The sequence below is a fragment of the Eriocheir sinensis genome, chromosome 18, assembly GCF_024679095.1.
Source record: "Eriocheir sinensis breed Jianghai 21 chromosome 18, ASM2467909v1, whole genome shotgun sequence".
NCBI lineage: Eukaryota > Metazoa > Arthropoda > Malacostraca > Decapoda > Varunidae > Eriocheir > Eriocheir sinensis.
Genome location: NC_066526.1, coordinates 18,442,142 through 18,459,641, shown reverse-complemented (window position 1 = coordinate 18,459,641; position 17,500 = coordinate 18,442,142). Strand labels below are relative to the sequence as shown.

General features: G+C 46.3%; 1 protein-coding gene across 9 annotated transcripts in view; it reads left to right on the top strand.

Annotated features, from left to right (window-relative positions):
• The window catches only part of LOC127000410 (adhesion G protein-coupled receptor L2-like), a 107,107-nt gene that overhangs the window by 68,302 nt on the left and 21,305 nt on the right, over positions 1-17,500 (top strand). For all 9 annotated transcript variants that reach the window (XM_050864111.1, XM_050864116.1, XM_050864112.1 and 6 more), the window contains exons 7-9: positions 4,135-4,360; positions 5,259-5,424; positions 5,889-6,103. In XM_050864111.1, the coding sequence (XP_050720068.1) occupies positions 4,135-4,360; positions 5,259-5,424; positions 5,889-6,103 (607 nt within the window). The remainder of the gene's footprint in view (positions 1-4,134; positions 4,361-5,258; positions 5,425-5,888; positions 6,104-17,500) is intronic.

The following is a 17,500-nucleotide window of genomic DNA, read 5'->3' as shown; positions in this document are numbered from 1 at the left end:
TAATAATATACTATGTCTTGTTCTTCTCTTATGACTCCTACGCGTTCTTTCCTCCTCTCTTTTCCTCTTCACCTTCTCACCTTCCTCTCTCTGTCTCTCTTCTCCTCCTACTTCTACCTTCTTTTCTCTCCTTTCCTCTTCACCTCCTCCGTACCTTCCTTCCTTTCTCTCTATTATCCTCTGACTTCTTATTATCCATTCTTTCCTCTCCTTTCCTCTTCACCTTCTCCCTACCTTCCTCCTCCTCTCCCTTTCTTACCTCTCTCCTCCCTCTCTCTCTCTCCCTTGCTCACCTCAATCTTCGGCGACGCATTAACAAGAAGCTCTTAACGAATCCAACGAAGAAGCGGACAAGAAAATGACAAACCGAGCGTGCCAATAGAACTGAAAATCCTAGTGGGCGTTCGGGGAAGCTTGAACCCCATCGTCGGTGCGGGCCCAAACCTGTGCACCTGGCGACAAGTTTAATTATCTCCACCTGTCCAAGAACACGTGAATAATGTAAGAATGAGGCGGTGTGGGACGTGTTGAATGGAGGGCGCCGGGGAGATAAGGTGATTTAGACATTGGACTGAGGATGAAATGAAAAGATATGGAGGGGAAGGAAGGGAAGGGCGGTGGAGGGGAGGAAAGAAGGGAGAAATCGGGAAAGAATGGGTTTAAAGGGAGGGAAGAAGGGTGAGGGAGAGAGCGTAAGAAAGGGAATAAAGAATAGGGAGACATATGAATGAATAAGGGAAGTAAAGGAAGCGAAATCGAAGGAAAGGAAAGAGTAAAGAAAGAATTGGGAAAGAATAGGTTTTTAGGGAGGGAGAGAAGGAGGAAGGGAGGAAAATCGACAGGGAAGAAAGAATAGACATAAAGATGAAAGAATAGGGGAAGTAAACGCCGATGGATAGAATAAGAGAAAGAAGGAATAGGGAAAGAATAGTTTTTAGGGAGGGAGGGAAGTAAAGAGAGGGAGGAAGGGAGGGATATCGATAGGCAGCGAAGCATAGGGAGACAGATTAAAGAACAGTGGAAATAAAGGCTGATGAAATGAAGGAAAGAAGGGAGGAATCGGGAAAGAATGGGTTTAAAGGGAGGGAAGGAGAGGAAGGGAGGGAAATCGATAGAGAGAAAGGAATAGGGATAGAGATAAAAAAAAAAAAGGGTGATCAGAGTTATGTAAAAACGCAAAATGATAGGAAATAATGAAAGAAATAAGAAAGAAAAGATGAAAGACACGAAATAGAGTGAGGAAATTAGTGTATGACGAGAGAGAGAGAGAGAGAGAGAGAGAGAGAGAGAGAGAGAGAGAGAGAGAGAGAGAGAGAGAGAGAGAGAATCTTGTGTTGGCTTCTTGATCAGCCCGAGACACTTCTAAGCCTCCCACGCCACAAGGTCGATAATCCCGGCTAATCCTTCCTATAGTCACCCTTAAAGGCGCGTCCTGAAGAGCTACTGTTGAGGGCGCGGCCAGAAATTAATCACCCAAGTGTCAGAGAGAGAGAGAGAGAGAGAGAGAGAGAGAGAGACTAATTGCACTGGTGATTTGTTTATTTAGTGTGTGTGTGTGTGTGTGTGTGTGTGTGTGTGTGTGTGTGTGTGTGTGTGTGTGTGTGTGTGTGTGTGTTACTACCTCATCCTTTTGTTTTTAATCCGGAAGTAAAATTAAATATTCTCTTTTTAACAATTCATAACCACAATTCTCTCTCTCTCTCTCTCTCTCTCTCTCTCTCTCTCTCTCTCTCTCTCTCTCTCTCTCTCTCTCTCTCTCTCTCTCTCTCTCTCTCTCTCTCTCTCTCTCTCTCCCTCTCCCTCGCTTCCCTCCACTCACGGCCAGTCCCTTCCCCTCTGTGCTCTCTTTTCATCTGCTTCTCCCCTCACCCTCCTCCTGACCCTCCTCCAACTCCTCCTCCTCCTCTTCTCTATTCTTTTACCCCGCATCTCCTCTCCCTCTCCTTTCGCCCTGACTCACCTTAGTGCCTCCTCCTCCTCCTCTCTTCTTCCTCCTCTATCCTCCTCCTCCTCTTCTCACTCTCCAAAGTAATCGCCTTCAACGGGCTTTTCAATTCCTGGAAACGAAGTCAACTGATCACGTTCCTCGGTGGCGGGTTTGGCGAGGCGCTGAGAGAGTCTAATGATGACGATGATGATGATGATGATAATGGTGGTGGTGGTGGTGGCTCTTGTGTGTGTGTGTTTGTGTTTTTGTTCATCTATAGACGGAATATTCGTCATGGCATTAAATATTTAGCGTTATGGACCATGGCTGCTAATATATTTTTTTTCTCTGATTCCTTGTATGCTTCAGCTCTTTTACTCTTTCTTGTTTTGTAGTCTTATGGTCGGTTAAGTGTAGTGTGTGATCAGTATATTTATTTATTTATCATCTTATCTATCTATCTATCTATCTGTTTATGTATTAGTAATTAGTATATTTATCTATTTATCTTCTTATTTATCTATCTAGCTGTTTATGTATCTATCATCTCTCTGTAACTCATAATCCTCTCGTCATGTAAAGTTTAGTTCGGTAATTGTACTTGTTTTCTTCTTTTCATCTTCGTTCAATATCATATCATACTTACGTTCCACCATCATCATAACTTTCTCACATCCTTGTAATTCATCTCCGTATCATCATGTCAAGAGAATAAATACTTAACTCATCCTTCCTTCGGGTCACTCAAAACTCAGTACCATATCATATTCACCTTCCATTATCATTATTACAACTTTCTCACTACTTTAAAATTCATCCTGGTATCAACATGTCACAAAAATGTCACTCATGTTAGCTTCTGGTCACTCTAAACTCCAGCGGATCACGTCACTGCTTTTTACTCTTGTTATTTTCCCGCTTCGATATTTTCCTTTTCCTTGTCGTGTTATCCCCAGCTTTACCCCTTCCCTTCCTTCCCTCTCCTTTCCCTCCCCTCCCCTCCATTCCCTTCCCTTCGCTTCACATCCCTTCCCCTTCCCAGTCTTCCCCTCCCCTCCCTTCCCCCCCCCACGACGCTCCTCTGGATGGCGGATGACGCTCGCTATAAACTTATCATCCAACTTCACCAAACTTTCGCTTGTCAGAAAATGTTACGGCTTCTTTCTGTTACTTGAAGCTCCCCGGAGACTGCTGCGTCCTTGCCTCCCCCCCCCCCTCTCTCTCTCTCTCTCTCTCTCTCTCTCGCATTAACCTCCTCTCTCTCTCTCTCTCTCTCTCTCTCTCTCTCTCTCTCTCTCTCTCCATTATTTCATTTTCATTATATATATTTCTTTTATTTCCACCCTTGCAGCTGCCTTCTTCACATTCATATTCGTCTAACTCCTTTTTTTTCATTTTCATCATATTCTTGTCATGTTCATAATCCTCTAACTCCTGTCTTTCACTTTCATCATATTCTTGTCATGTTCATATTCGTCTAACTCCTTTCTGTCACTTTTTATTTATTTCCACCTCCGTAACGTCATTCTAGTGTATCCCTTCCATATACAGACTCGTTTTTCTCCTGTTTTTCCTTTTCTTCATCTAAACAAGCCTTCCTGCACACACACACACACACACACACACACACACACACACGCCTCAACACACCCATTAGTACCGGCGCTGGTTTGTGTTGACGGGGAGATGCGAGTGTTGACTGGTGTTGTTTATCTCGCGTTCCCCCGTTTAGGCTCCCTCGCCCCTCCTGCCTTTCGTTATTTTCTCATTTTTCCACACATACATTGCTGGACATTATTTGAGCCATTCCCCCCCTTGATATTTTGTATGCGAGATGTGTATGGTGACTGAATTTGTTGTTCTTCCTCTTCCTCTACTCTATATCAGGTTCTTTTTCCCTTCTTTCATTTTCTCTTTACTACATATAAACTTCGACGTAATCAGAAGTACAACAAGCGATTAATGGTGTTGTTTTTTTGTATTGTTTAGTGCGTTGTGTTTTAGTTCGTGGTCTACGGATGGCTGTTATATTTTCCTCACCTTTCATGTTCTTACCATCTATAAACCTTAACGTGACTGTGTAAAGAAATAGAGATCGGAAAGTTTCGTTTAGTCGGCGCAACATCTGTGGTCATATGCCGGAGAGAGACAGAAGGAAATAAGGATCGGGGTTGTTTCCTTACTCTAACCGTTGTGTTGTGTTTCAGCTCGTGGTCTGAGGAGGGCTGCCGCGTCCTTCGGTACAACACGTCGCACACGATATGCCAGTGCGACCACCTCACCAACTTCGCCGTTCTGATGGACATCCACGCCACGCCCATGAGCTACCCGCACCACCTCGCCCTCTCCATCATCACCTACGTGGGCTGCGTCATCTCCATCGTGTGTCTCCTCCTCGCCACCATCGTCTTTCACGCCTTCAGGGGCCTCAAGGTAAAGTGTCTTCAGGCGTCTGGGGAGGTTCGAGTAACTGGGATTATTGCCCTGTTGTCTCTTGCTCCAGAAAAGATTTACCAGCGAGTGTTAGCAAGCGAGGGTCACGCGCCTGCTGTCTGCGTGTTGTCAGTTGTGTTACAGGGAGTTTATTTACCGTCGGAGCGAGGCTTGGGTGAGAGTGCCTAAGGTTTACATGAGATACGAACGGGGCACGCTGCTCTCGCGGGGACAAGGTTGTGCTGTCCCTGCTGATGGTAGGATTTGGAGCAGCGATGGGAGGGCCGCGGGAGGGATGGGCTCTGATCCGCCTCTCCCGAACACAAACACGACCCTTCTCCCTTCTCCCTTCTCTCAGCCAGCCAACATCCTCCCTGCGTGTTTGGGAGTGTCGGGCACAAACACACCTCTCCTCCTGCCTCCCATTCCCTCTCTCCCTCTCCCTCTCTCTCTCTCCCCTCGCTCCCCGGCCCTTTATCCCCCTTTCCCCTCTGTCTCTGCTTCCTCTTACAACTCTCATCTCCCTCCTCCTCCTCTTCCTCTTTGTCTCCCTGTTTACTTCCTCATAGAGACCTCATGTCCTCCCTCTTCCTCTCCCTCATTTAACTTCCGTATAGAACTCTCATCTCCCTTCTCCTCCTCTACTTCGTCACATAACTCTCACGTGTTTTCCTCCTCCTCCTCCTCCTCCTCCTCCTCCCAGTATCACCATTACACACCCTTCTGGCTGCCTCACGCCGCCCTCGCCTCCCTCGCCCCCTAAACACCGCTACACACGCAGATCAAACCCGGCTTTCCCACCGCGGCTCGAGTCATATATCCCTGAGCTTTACGTCGTCGGGTACGTGTTAGTGATCGTGTTCCCTGCGGCTCTTTGACGGTTCCTCCTCCCCCGCAGAGCGATCGCACGACCATCCATAAGAACCTGTGCGTGTGCCTGTTGATCGCGGAGACTGTCTTCTTGGCGGGAATCAACCAGACGGACAAGCCGGTGGTGTGCGGGGTGGTTGCCGGCCTCCTGCACTTCTTCTTCCTCGCCGCCTTCGTCTGGATGTTTATGGAAGGTTAGTGTTGTCGGCCAGGCTTCCCGTGGGGCTAATGCTCGTTGATTTAGCCGCGTTACTGGACTTTATAGGGTCTCTCTCTCTCTCTCTCTCTCTCTCTCTCTCTCTCTCTCTCTCTCTCTCTCTCTCTCTCTCTCTGGCTTTCGTTCTTTACTCTGGGTCTTTTTTTTTTTTAATGTAGAGTTCATGATGCGGCGACTCTTACTTAATTCATGTTCCTGCCTCCCCCTCTCGTAAATATCTATACTGAGGCTTTTTTTCACATATCCCGCGCCTTTTTTTTTAGTTTTTATTTATTTTTGAAGTCGGTGTAGGCCGCGCTGAGGGAGAGTCTTCCGAGCAATCAAACTCTGGTGGGATTAATTTCACGTTCGGTGCCTCCTGGAAATATTTTGTGACTCCCTGGTCCTTGATGCTGCTCCCCCCCTGACGCCTCCCCTTCCCTCCGCCGGGGCCTCCTGCAGGGTTCCAGTTGTACGTGATGCTGGTGGAGGTGTTCGAGGCGGAGAAACCGAGGGCGCGCTGGTACTACGCCGCCGCCTATGGGTTCCCGGCGGTGGTGGTGGCTGTGAGTGCCGTGGTGGACCCCTTCAGCTACGGCACCACGGAGGTCTGTTGGCTCCGCACCGACAACTACTTCATCTTCGCCTTCGTCGGCCCCGTCATCGCTGTCATCATTGTGAGTGTTGATTTTTTGGTTACTTGTTTGTTGTTTTTTCGTGTTTTCTTCTTTATACCCTTGTTGTTGTTTTTCCTCTTTTTGGTTAGAGGGATTTTTAGTTGTGTTGTCTGTACGTGTTTTCTTCTTTTAATTGTCTTCTTTTTTTTTTTTTTCATCGTCTATTTTTGTCCTTTTTGGTCGGTGTGATTTTATTTTTATTTTGTCCAATTTTTATTCTTTATATCGCTTCTTCTCTTCTTTCATCTCTTGTTTTGTTTTGTTTTTGTTTGTTTTTTCTTCGTTGCTGGATCGATTTTTTGTTTTGTATCGTCTTTTGTTTTCTTTTCATCTTTTCTTCTCGTGTTTATTTATTCGTTTTTCCTCATCTCTGTATCGATATTTTTTTGTGTTCTTTATCGTCTATTTATTTTTTCATCGCCTCTTCCCCCTTTTTTTTTGTGTGTGTGTGTGTGTGTGTCTCTTCGTCTGTTCTTTCCCCTTTGCGTCATCGATTTCTCCTGGTCTTGTTGACGCCTCAGATTCTTCGTGGCATCGAGTCGCTTTCGTAAACACTCCAGCAAACATTTCGAAAAGGAATTAAAAACTTTTGTTGGGTCGTTACGTAACCAGGGAGCAGAGGAGAGCAGGGGAGGGCAGGTCATATCAGATCAGACCAGAGCAGAGGAGAGAAGGGCAAGGCAGGGTAGAGCAGGAGAGAGCAGGGCAGGGCAGGGCAGGGGAGAGCAGAGGAGAGCAGAGCAGGGAAGAGCAGGACACAGAAGAGAAGAGTAGGGCAGGGGAGAAGCAGAGCAAAGCAGGGCAGAGCAATGGTGCCTCACACGCTATATATCCTTGTATTGAGCGCCCCCAGTTACGTAAGACTGTCCCAACCCTGGTATATATAACGCCCCACTGGCAAAACGTTGTGATTTGTACCTGTCAGTATCTAAATGTAACAGTCTTGTGATGGTTCTTAGCTATCATTTTTCTCTTGTCACGGGGTTCGGTTACTGTCCAGTGTTACATTCGCGTGGGGAGAATTTGTGTTACTTGGCCATACGACGCGAGGAGATATGATTGGTAACTGCTGTGTATTCGTAATGAAATATGTCAAAGGAAACATTACCTGCGTTGCCAGACACTGTTATACGTAAGAACACGAGCTCAAATAAGTATCGACGCGCGGGGTGAACGAAGTCTTCCAAAATTATGCGTGTAACTTGTAATATGGCTCACTCCCTCGTCCCAGAATCCATCGTCGCTGCTCTCAAAATGCTTAGACCAGTGAATACGTCAGTACTAGTTGGAGTTATAAGGTGTACGAGTGCAATGCGAATGCCCTCCACACGAGAGGTAAAGCTAAAACTGTAAAATGAAATAATCTACGGTATTTTTTTGTTGAGTTCGATAGTGAGAGTCAGTTGTTGTGGCCTACGAATGGTATATGTGTGCAGGAGTTACCGTTATTTCTTGTATCTTAATAATTTACCAACGAGGATTATTTTCACTGAGAGAGAGAGAGAGAGAGATAGAGAGAGAGAGAGAGAGAGAGAGAGAGAGGAATATGACCCCGTGTGGCTAATTTATATGCCTTGTTTTGACCGCTCTCAGTACTGCGGTCAGCCAAACACGACGAAACACCACAACAGAGAGAGAGAGAGAGAGAGAGAGAGAGAGAGAGAGAGAGAGAGAGAGAGAGAGAGAGAGAGAGAGACCAAGACGGATAACCAAGCAATAAAAGCGAGAATGAGAAAAAAAAACCAAAAAAAAGAACAGAAAATAAAACAAGAGCCAGATCGTAAAAGCCAAGATAACAGAAATAAAAGAAAATAACAAAACAAAAAATAAAACACGGAAACAAAACGAAACAACTTGAACACCAAACGAGAAGTAAAACGAGTCATCATCATTTCGTTTTATCACTTTTATTTCGGTAAGTCTCCAAAAAAAAAAACAGGAACAAAACGAAACAGCCTCAGGAACACGAGTAAAACGAGAGAAAAACGGCCTAGTCATTATTGTTATCGTTGTTTTATTGTGTTTTATTTCATTTCAGCGAGTCTCCGCCACGGCCGCCTCAGAGTGGGGTATATATCTCCACGGGGCTCGAACCTTCGCCCCGTCAGACTCACTTTTATGCTCGATTACTCTCCATTACGAAAAGCGAAGGTGGCTGGGCGTCGAGGGAGGGAGGGAGGGAGGAAGGGACAGAAAGGGGGGAGGCGGGAGGGAAGGAAAGAGGGAGGGAAAGGGGAAGGGAGGGAAAGAGGGGGGCAAGGAGGGAGGAAGAGAAGGAAAGAGGGAGGGAAGGAGCAGGAAGTGGGGGAAAGAGGGGGGCAAGTAGGGAGGGAGAGAAGGAAAGAGGAAGGGAAGGAGCAGGAAGGGAGGGAAAGAGGGGGGCAAGGAGGGAGAGAGAAAGAAGGGAAGGAGGGAGGGAGGAAAAGAAGGGGGAAGGAGGTCAGGCTGGGTTAGGAACTTGACACTGAAAGAAGGGAAAAGATGGAAGAAAAATGAGGAAAAATAGTGTATGTGTAGGTGGGGTCTGGCAGAGAGAGAGAGAGAGAGAGAGAGAGAGAGAAGAGTAATACACAAACCTTACTTTCCATATTAGCTCGATGTGTTCTCAAATTCAAATATATACGAATTAAATGTGCACTCAACACTTCAGTGAGAGAAAGACAGACAGACAAACAGATTCACAGAGAGAGCCGAAGAAACTACAATCATACTTTAAACTTCCCAAAATAAAAATTAAAAATACATCGAGTTCTTTTTTTTGGGGGGGGTGGGCCGTGTGTGTGTGTGTGTGTGTGTGTGTGTGTGTGTGTGTAAATCGAGACGCCGCTGAAAATATAGGAGCAAATACCTGCTTTAGTGGTCTCGGCGAGGCAGACGGATGAGAAAGGGAGAGTCCTGCGAGGAGGGTTTGGGCGAGTCATACCTCTGCTGCGTCTCACTTGGTCACTGCCAGCGAGGAGTTTGTTCAGAGAGACGAAAGGGGGTGGGAGGGAGGAAGGATACCACACACAAAAAAAAATCCACTGTTTGTTTATTTCTTTCTTTCCTTCTTTCTTTTTCTCTTGTCTTCCCTTCCCTTCCCTTCCCCTTCTCTTCTCTTCTCTTCTCTTCTCTTCTCTTCTCTCTCTCTTATGGTCTCTAGTCTTCTCTCTCTCTCTCTCTCTCTCTCTCTCTCTCTCTCTCTCTCTCTCTCTCTCTCTCTCTCTCTCTCTCTCTCTCTCTCTCTCTCTCTCTCTCTCTCTCTCTCTCTCTCTCTCTCTCTCTCTCTCTCTCTCTCTCTCTCTCTCTCTCTCTCTCTCTCTCTCTCTCTCTCTCTCTCTCTCTCTCTCTCTCTCTCTCTCTCTCTCTCTCTCTCTCTCTCTCTCTCTCTCTCTCTCTCTCTCTCTCTCTCTCTCTCTCTCTCTCTCTCTCTCTCTCTCAGGGTACAATGGTCATGTCTCGGGTCAGTATGAGCGCGCTGGGAAACCAGTCCCATCAATTGGAATGCCCAGTCCCCCCTGCCCTCTCTCCTATCCTCTACTATCCTCCACCACCTCCTCCTCCTCCTCCTCCTCCTCGTCCTTCGTGTCTATCTCCTCTCCTCCTACTTCTCCATCCCCCTCCTTCCTCCCGCTCCGGTTCAGCCCAGTCCTGTATTCAATTCCGGTTTTGATGAGGGTCACAACTTCACTCTAAGTATAATCTAGAGCGAACTTATGCTCTCAGCTGCGTTTTCATCCCCTGATCTGACTTCTCTTGGTACCATTGCAACTTTGAACCTGCTCCCTCGCCCCTCCCACTCCCCCAACCCCCGCCCATGGGAGAGGGAAGCAGGGAGGTAGGAGGGGGTTCTAAGCAGGAGCGGGAGGAGGTAGGGAGGAGAGAATACCTTTAGAAGGAGGTAGGAACAGGTAGGATGGTCTTTGGTCGAGGCAAGGCAGGTGAGGAGAGATGCCCGCCCGCCCGCCTGTCTAGTGACGAAGAAGTACTGGTCGGGGTGGAGGACGCTGGCACGCGGGATTAAGATTATTATGAGTGTTCATTTTTAGCGTGTAAGAAGCGATCGGCCGGCTTAGGTACGGATTCTGATGCTCCGATGGTTAGGTGTGAGACTACTTAGCTGGGAATCAAATGCTGGGGGCTTACGAACTTTGGACTGCGGGTGAAGCAGAGCGAGGTAATAGTAAAGCGTTTGGTGCGTGTAACTTTGTGAAAAAAAATATTACAGGGAAGAAAAATGCATCCACCGCTGAAGAGGAAGAGAAAATGCCGCCCAAATTGTCCTATTCCGCGAATCAAGTCTGGAATTGAAGGAAAATTAGATTAAAAAGGAAAGGAAAATACACGGGGAGAGAGAGAGAGAGAGAGAGAGAGAGAGAGAGAGAGAGAGAGAGAGAGAGAGAGAGAGAGAGAGAGAGAGAGAGAGAGAGAGAGAGAGAGAGAGAGAGAGAGAGAGAGCACATGTTTGTATTGGGTGCGGAATATGATAAAGAAAACAAGAAGAAACACTAGAATAAAAACAATAAGACGTGGAGAAACAGAAAACAAAGAAAGAAGAAATGGAGGAGGAGGAAGAAGAACAAGAAGAAGAAGAACAAGAACAAGAAGAAAAAGAAAAGAAGAAGACAAAGAAGGAAGGAGAAACAGAAGTATACGTATAGAAGGACGCAGAAGAAGAGGAGGAGGAGGTGAAGGATCCCGAGTCGCTGGCCGCCGCTCCTGCCCTCTGGTGTTGTGGCCGCGTCCTTCTGTTGGCTGCGAAAAGATTGATATGTTGACCCAAAGCTGAGGCGCCCCGACCAAGGAGACGCGGCCCACGAGAAAAAAAATAATAACAGGAGAGATTTTTCTTCTTCTATCTTCCTCTTTTTTCTTCTTTTCCTCTCCCGCGCCGCCTTCGGCGTGTGAATAAAAATCGTATGAATAACATCTTGCCTGAATAAAAGGGTCTTGGGGTGGGCAGGTGTGTGGGTGGACGAAGGGGGGGTTGTGTGTGGGTGTGTGGGGGGGGGGGGGTTGCATTGTGTGTGGGATGGTGGATGAAGCGAGAGAGAGAGAGAGAGAGAGAGAGAGAGAGACGTGGATTAAGGGTTCATGTTTGTATTGGGTCCGGAATATGAAGAAAAGAAAAAAAACAAAAATAAAGAGAGAATGTGTGTGTGTGTGTGTGTGTGTGTGTGTGTGCGCGTGTTTACGTCCGTGCGTACACAACATGGGGCGTGGAATTAGTTGTTGACGCGGACACGTGTTATGTTTACAGTGGGGCGCAGAATCTCCCGACACTGAGCCCCTGACACCGCCCTGGCCGCTCCCCTCGACGCAGAGCAGGAGGGAAGGCGGGAGGCAGGGAGGGAGGGGAGTGCAACAGTAGGGAACGGAGACATGAAAGCTTAATGCATGGAACCACGGTGGAGGGTACAACATAGCCAGAGTAACACACAGTAAAAACAGTAAAGCATCGTGTATGGGGAGAGAATATACATTGGGAAAAACAACGAAACAGTAGTATAACATAGTGTAGACATTTGTTTGAAGGGTATCCATATAGGGGAACAGAGAGTAACACATAGTAAAAATCAGTAAAACATCGTGTAAACATTTATTTGAAGGGTATCTATACAGAAACACATGATGAAACAGAGCCAAAATTAAGATGTATGTAGTAGATGATGCAAACATGATTGAAAACTTCAGATAGAGGTTAGATATATTTATGGATGAGGAAGAAAGTTGGTGAATATATAACCCACAGGAGCTGCCAAGTGTAAGCCGTGTAGCCCCTTGTAGTTTTCTTATATTATCATGTATCATTGTGCGGAGCTGAGTTCAATAATATAGTTAAGGGAACATATAGAAAGGACTTGCATAAACTGATCGGAAGTTGAACATACTGAACCACGAATGGAGTTAAGTTTAAATGCACAAAGTAATACAGAATGAAGTTGAAGATAGATACAGAGTTATTGAAAGGCAGAAAACAGTTATAGAATCTGAAAATAAAAGCATACATTCAATTATCATGTAAAACCAGCGTGGAAATACAGACCCACTTTAACAGGTTTCAATCCCACTAGTCCAACCCCGGTATAGGATCAAATAGTGTAAGTCTTGAACCATCGTTGCAGGTGATTGTAATGGCGCCGCCGTGTCAAATAACCTTCCCGGGCCACAGGTAAAGGTATAATTGCAGGTAAATTCCACTCATCGGGCAGGTGTGTTGCGGATAATTAACCTGTGGCGGGACTCGAACTGCAACCACACAAATCTCTACCGTGGTCCATTTTGCCACTCAACTATCCTCTACCCCCCATCTCTCTCTCTCTCTCTCTCTCTCTCTCTCTCTCTCTCTCTCTCTCTCTCTCTCTCTCTCTCTCTCTCTCTCTCTCTCTCTCTCTCTCTCTCGCGCCTCCTTGTCATTGATTTTTTCCTTCGTTTGGTGGTGAGGGTGTGTGTGTGTGTGTGTGTGTGTGTTGGTTGGGCAGGTTTGTGCAGGGGCAGGGGTGAGCAGGGAGGAGGAGGAGGAGGAGGAGGAAGAAGAAGAAGAAGATGGAAGAAGGGGAGGAGGAATGTCGCCCTCTCTGACGGGGGGGGATGCGGTCGGGGGTAACAAGGGGAGGGGAGGGGTATCAGGGGGTTAAAATAGAGCAAGGAAGAGGATGATCAGTCGTAGGATGAGTCTTGGGTGGATACAGACCAAAGGGAGCGGGGTGAATAAGGGAGATAGATGAATGGGAGATGGAGTGGGGAGTGTTTTATTGGGCTGTTGGGGTGATGGGAAGGGTGAGGGATGTGCTTGAGCGATGGGAGGAAAGAGGAGAAGGAGGGAGACAAAGGGTAAGGAATGGAGGCATGAGAGAGAGAGAGAGAGAGAGAGAGAGAGAGAGAGAGAGAGAGAGAGAGAGAGAGAGAGAGAGAGAGAAATGGTATCGACTTAGAATCCCATGGCAACGGAGAATGATGAACAGAAGAGACTGAAAATTAATGAGGCTTAAGAGATGGAAGATGTAGATACGAATGATTGAGGGAGTTATGGAAGAGTAGAGAGCGAGTAGGAGTGAGGGAGTAGAGAGATCAGGAGGCGGGTGGTTGAGAGGGAGTGGAGTAAGGGAGTGAGGGAAGGAAAGTGAAGTGGAGTGGACGAGATAAATAACATGGGATAATATGGAATAGAATAAAGAAAGGAAGTTGAAATGAAGGAAAAACAGAATAGGAGAATGAGGAGGAGGAGGAGAAGGAGAAGAATGTACGGAATAAAGAAAGGAATAGTTTTTTTTTTTTTTTCAACAAAGGAGACAGCTCAAGGGCACAAAAAAAGGAAACAATAATAAAATAAATAAAAAACCTATTCGTTGCTCCAAAAAAGAATCCAAAGAGGTGGCCAAAAGAGGGGTAGAAACAAAAGTAGGAGAATGAGAAGAAGTAGAAGAAGGAGGAAGAGTAGGTGGAGATGGTGAGAGTAAAGGAGTGGAGGCAGAGAGGTGGAGTGAAGTGGAGTGGACAAATAAAATAGAATAATACGAAACCAGACTAGTAATACATTTTTCCTTCGGTTATTTACTGCTAACTTGTCCTGCCTAAATTGGAGCGTATTTTTTCCTTCTTTTTTTTTTTTTTGTATACATATTCATTTAATTAATTGTAGAATGAGTGGCAGACAAAGGAGACGCAGGTGACTTCAAAGATCATCGTGAGGGAGATGATAATTACCGCTCTGACACCTGTTTCGTTAGTTACCTGTTGCTGTTGTATTGTCTTACCTGTGGGGCGCTGCAGGCGATTTTCTTGAAGGAGGAGAAGGAGGAGGGAAGAAGAGGAGGAGAAGAAAGAAAAGTTAAAGTGGAAGGATAAGAAGAAACAGGAGGAGAATGGATGAGAAGGAAGAGAAGAGGAAAGAATGGTAAATGAGGAAAAGGAGAAACATGTGACAAAGAAAAAAAGGAGAAAAGGAGAAAGAGAAAGAAAAGTAAAAAGGGGAAGGATGAAGAGAAACAGAAGTAGAAGGAAGAAGAGGAGGCAGAGAAGGAGCAAGAAACGGAGGAGATGGAGGAGGAGTGATGATGGTTTATGAGGAGAAGGAATGAGAGTGAGTTATCCTTGATGTCGTTGTTGTTGTTGTTGTCGAGATCTGAGCATCACAAGAGCGATTCAATGAGTCTTTTCGCGTGTGGTTCAAAGTGAGTCTGAGAGGTTCTTTTGTTCAGCCCTTTTGTCCTCTTTCCTTTTCCTCCTCCTCCTCCTCCTCCTCCTCCTCCTCCTCCTCCTCCTCCTCTGTTTTTAATCTCAATCGCCATTTTCGTCGTCATCTGATACGTCATATTTATAACTTTAATCTCTTTAACACATTTTTCCATTATTATTTTTGGTTATTTTTCGTATCATATTCTCTCTCTCTCTCTCTCTCTCTCTCTCTCTCTCTCTCTCACACATAAAGAAAGCTCACTCACTCTTCTCTCGTGTCGCTTCAGATTTCCTGCTCTTTAACACTAATTTATACGGGCGGATTTTTTTGTATTAATTTTACCATAATGAATATGCTAATGAGGGAAGGTTCTCGGATCGCAACCCAACCCCGCCCCGCCCTGCCACGCCCACCGCCACAACGCCCACTTCCATCCACTCTCATTCTCCCCAGTATCGTCCACCTCTCCCTCCCTCCCTCTGTCTCTCTCCACCATCACCATCACCCACCCACACACACACACACACACACACACACACACACACACACACACACGCTGTCTATATATTGCCGTTTCCACACTGTTTGCTTTATGTCCATCCCACGCAAACTGGTCCATTCCACTATCCAAAAATCGCTCCACTATTTCCCACGCACTCTACACACATACACACACACTTTTTCACGATGTTGTTGCCTCCTATCGCACGCAGACTCGACATTCATTCAGCTCCATCTCATTCAGTTTCATTTCAATCTGTCTCCTTTGCAACTGTACCCTTTGGCGAGCTCTCTCCACCCACTCCACACACTGTCATTTCTCCACCTATATTTTCTTTCTTTGTCTCTTCTCCACCTCTGCTATCCTATTTCTCCTCCATCTCAATATTCCGCTCTCTCTTATTTTATTCCTTTTCTATTTTCCACTCTATTTTCTTTCATTTTTGTCAATATAAGAAAACATATTCCACCTCATTTCACCTTCATGTCTAAATGCTTACCACTATTTATTTCTTTGTTTATTTTTTTTATCAAGAGGTAAAGCGAGATGTGGAAAAGTTGAATAATAGTTGAGTAGGTGCTGGAATACCTCCCTTTGTCTGTCCCCAACATTTCCACTTCTCTCCACCTTCCTCTCCACTCACCGTCCAAACAGCACCGCCACTTTCCCACATATATTTCATCTTTCTCTCCGTTGCAAGCTGACCCATGCCACGTCTCCCACACCTTTCTGCCCTGTCTCTCCTCTCCTCTTCCTCTCCCTCCCTCCTTCACTCCTACTCTCTCTCTCTCCACGCCAACACGACCCCGCCATCTCATCCCTCATCCCCTCTCCCCTCCTTTTCTCTTTTCTCCCTCTCCCTCCTTACTCCCCGGCGCCTCATCCCTCATTCTCCTCACCTCCTCCCTCATTTCCTCTCCCCTCATACCACCCACACCTCTCCCTATCTCCCGCCGACACCTCCACCTCTCACCACTGCCATTTCCCTTCTCTCCCCTCCCCTCCCTTCCTCTCCTTTCCCTCCCTCTTCCCTCCACCCCTTTCCCTTTCTTGTTGAGTAGTCGGTGTTTTCCTTAACGTGTTCCTGCTGAAGTTTTGGACAGTTGGAGAGAGAGAGAGAGAGAGAGAGAGAGAGAGGGAGAGGGAGAGAGGGAGGGAGAGAAAGGAGGGATGAAGAGAAGGAGAGGAAAGTGTTAGGGAGAGAAAAGGTAGGAAGTTGTTTTCAAAGGGATGAGAGAGAGAGAGAGAGAGAGAGAGAGAGAGAGAGAGAGAGAGAGAGAGAGAGAGAGAGAGAGAGAGAGAGAGAGAGAGAGAGAGTCACTAATCCCTCAAGCCATTATTCTCATTATCTTCACCCTCGCTGTCATTATCATCACCATCATCACCATCACCACCATCACCACCACCATCCGCTCCTCACCCCATCACCACCACCATCACCGTCATCACCACGCCTCCATCACCCCATTTCTCTCTCTTAATGCACCCCATCTCTCATGCTCCCCTCTTCCCATCACCCCCCCTTGATTCTCACTCCTTCACCCACAAGTCTTTCATTCTCTTACTGACGGCTGTTCGAGTTAAAGAAGACCCTAAAGAAAAGAGTTTTTGAGGCTACAAGTTCGTGCTATCGGTAATTTTGGGTTCCTCCGCCTCCTCCTCCTCCCTTCCTGCTCGCAATGACGGCGTCGCCCCACACTCTGACGCGTAATACAGGTAATTCGGCCCGCCTTAACGACCTCACTTAAATCCCAGGTAATAAAGTTATCGAGCCACCTGCCTGCATGTATTCCACCGCCTGGCCGAAGGGAAACTACTCTGCATCAATCCTGTTTTAAGATACTTGATGGCGTTTTTTCTCTGCCTCCGTCTCGGCCCTGCCCAGCCATGCGATCCCCTGCCCTACCCTTCCCATCCCGTGTTTGATAAGACGAATAAAACACAGCAGACTATTAGGAGCCTCATCAGGTGGCTAATGGCGGTAGTTTATGAGGTATTTTGTTTGGTTAATAAATGTAATTACTTTGAATGCGTCTGAGTATGCGATCAACCCGTGGGCCCTTCGGTGGGGCTAGATTCTGAAGGTGAGGCCCGATGACACCCAGCCGGAGTTTGCGGGGCGAGGGGCGAAGGACGAAGGAGGTAGAGGAGGTGAAGGAAAGGGAGGGGGAGCTGAAGAGGGGAGGATGTGATGGTGAAAGAAGAGCAGCTGGAGGAGAATGAAGATGAGTAAAAGGAGGAGGAGAAAAAAGAAGGAGGAGGAGGAGAAGAAGAAGAAGAACAAGAACAAGAAAGATGATGAATATGAAGGAGGAGGAGGAGGAGGAGGAGGAGGAGGAGGAGTGTAAGCGGTTGAAGAATATAAAAGAATGAATAAATGATGCGAAAACATTAGATAAAAGCATTCTAATGAGAGAGAGAGAGAGAGAGAGAGAGAGAGAGAGAGAGAGATGTGGGTGGTCCGCTAACTAACCAGTGTTACCACCACGAAGAGAGGAACATTGCCATAAAGAAATAATTATAAAATGAAAATACACATCTCTCTCTCTCTCTCTCTCTCTCTCTCTCTCTCTCTCTTATAAGTTTATTTCGCTCGTAAACATTTGCCTCTTAGAAATATTTTATGATCTATTATTTATTTTCTCACATCCTTCTCTAATTTCACTTTATTTTTCTTTTCTCATGTCTTGGTATCACATTATCATTATTTTTCATCCCTCGTTCAGTTTTTCTTTAT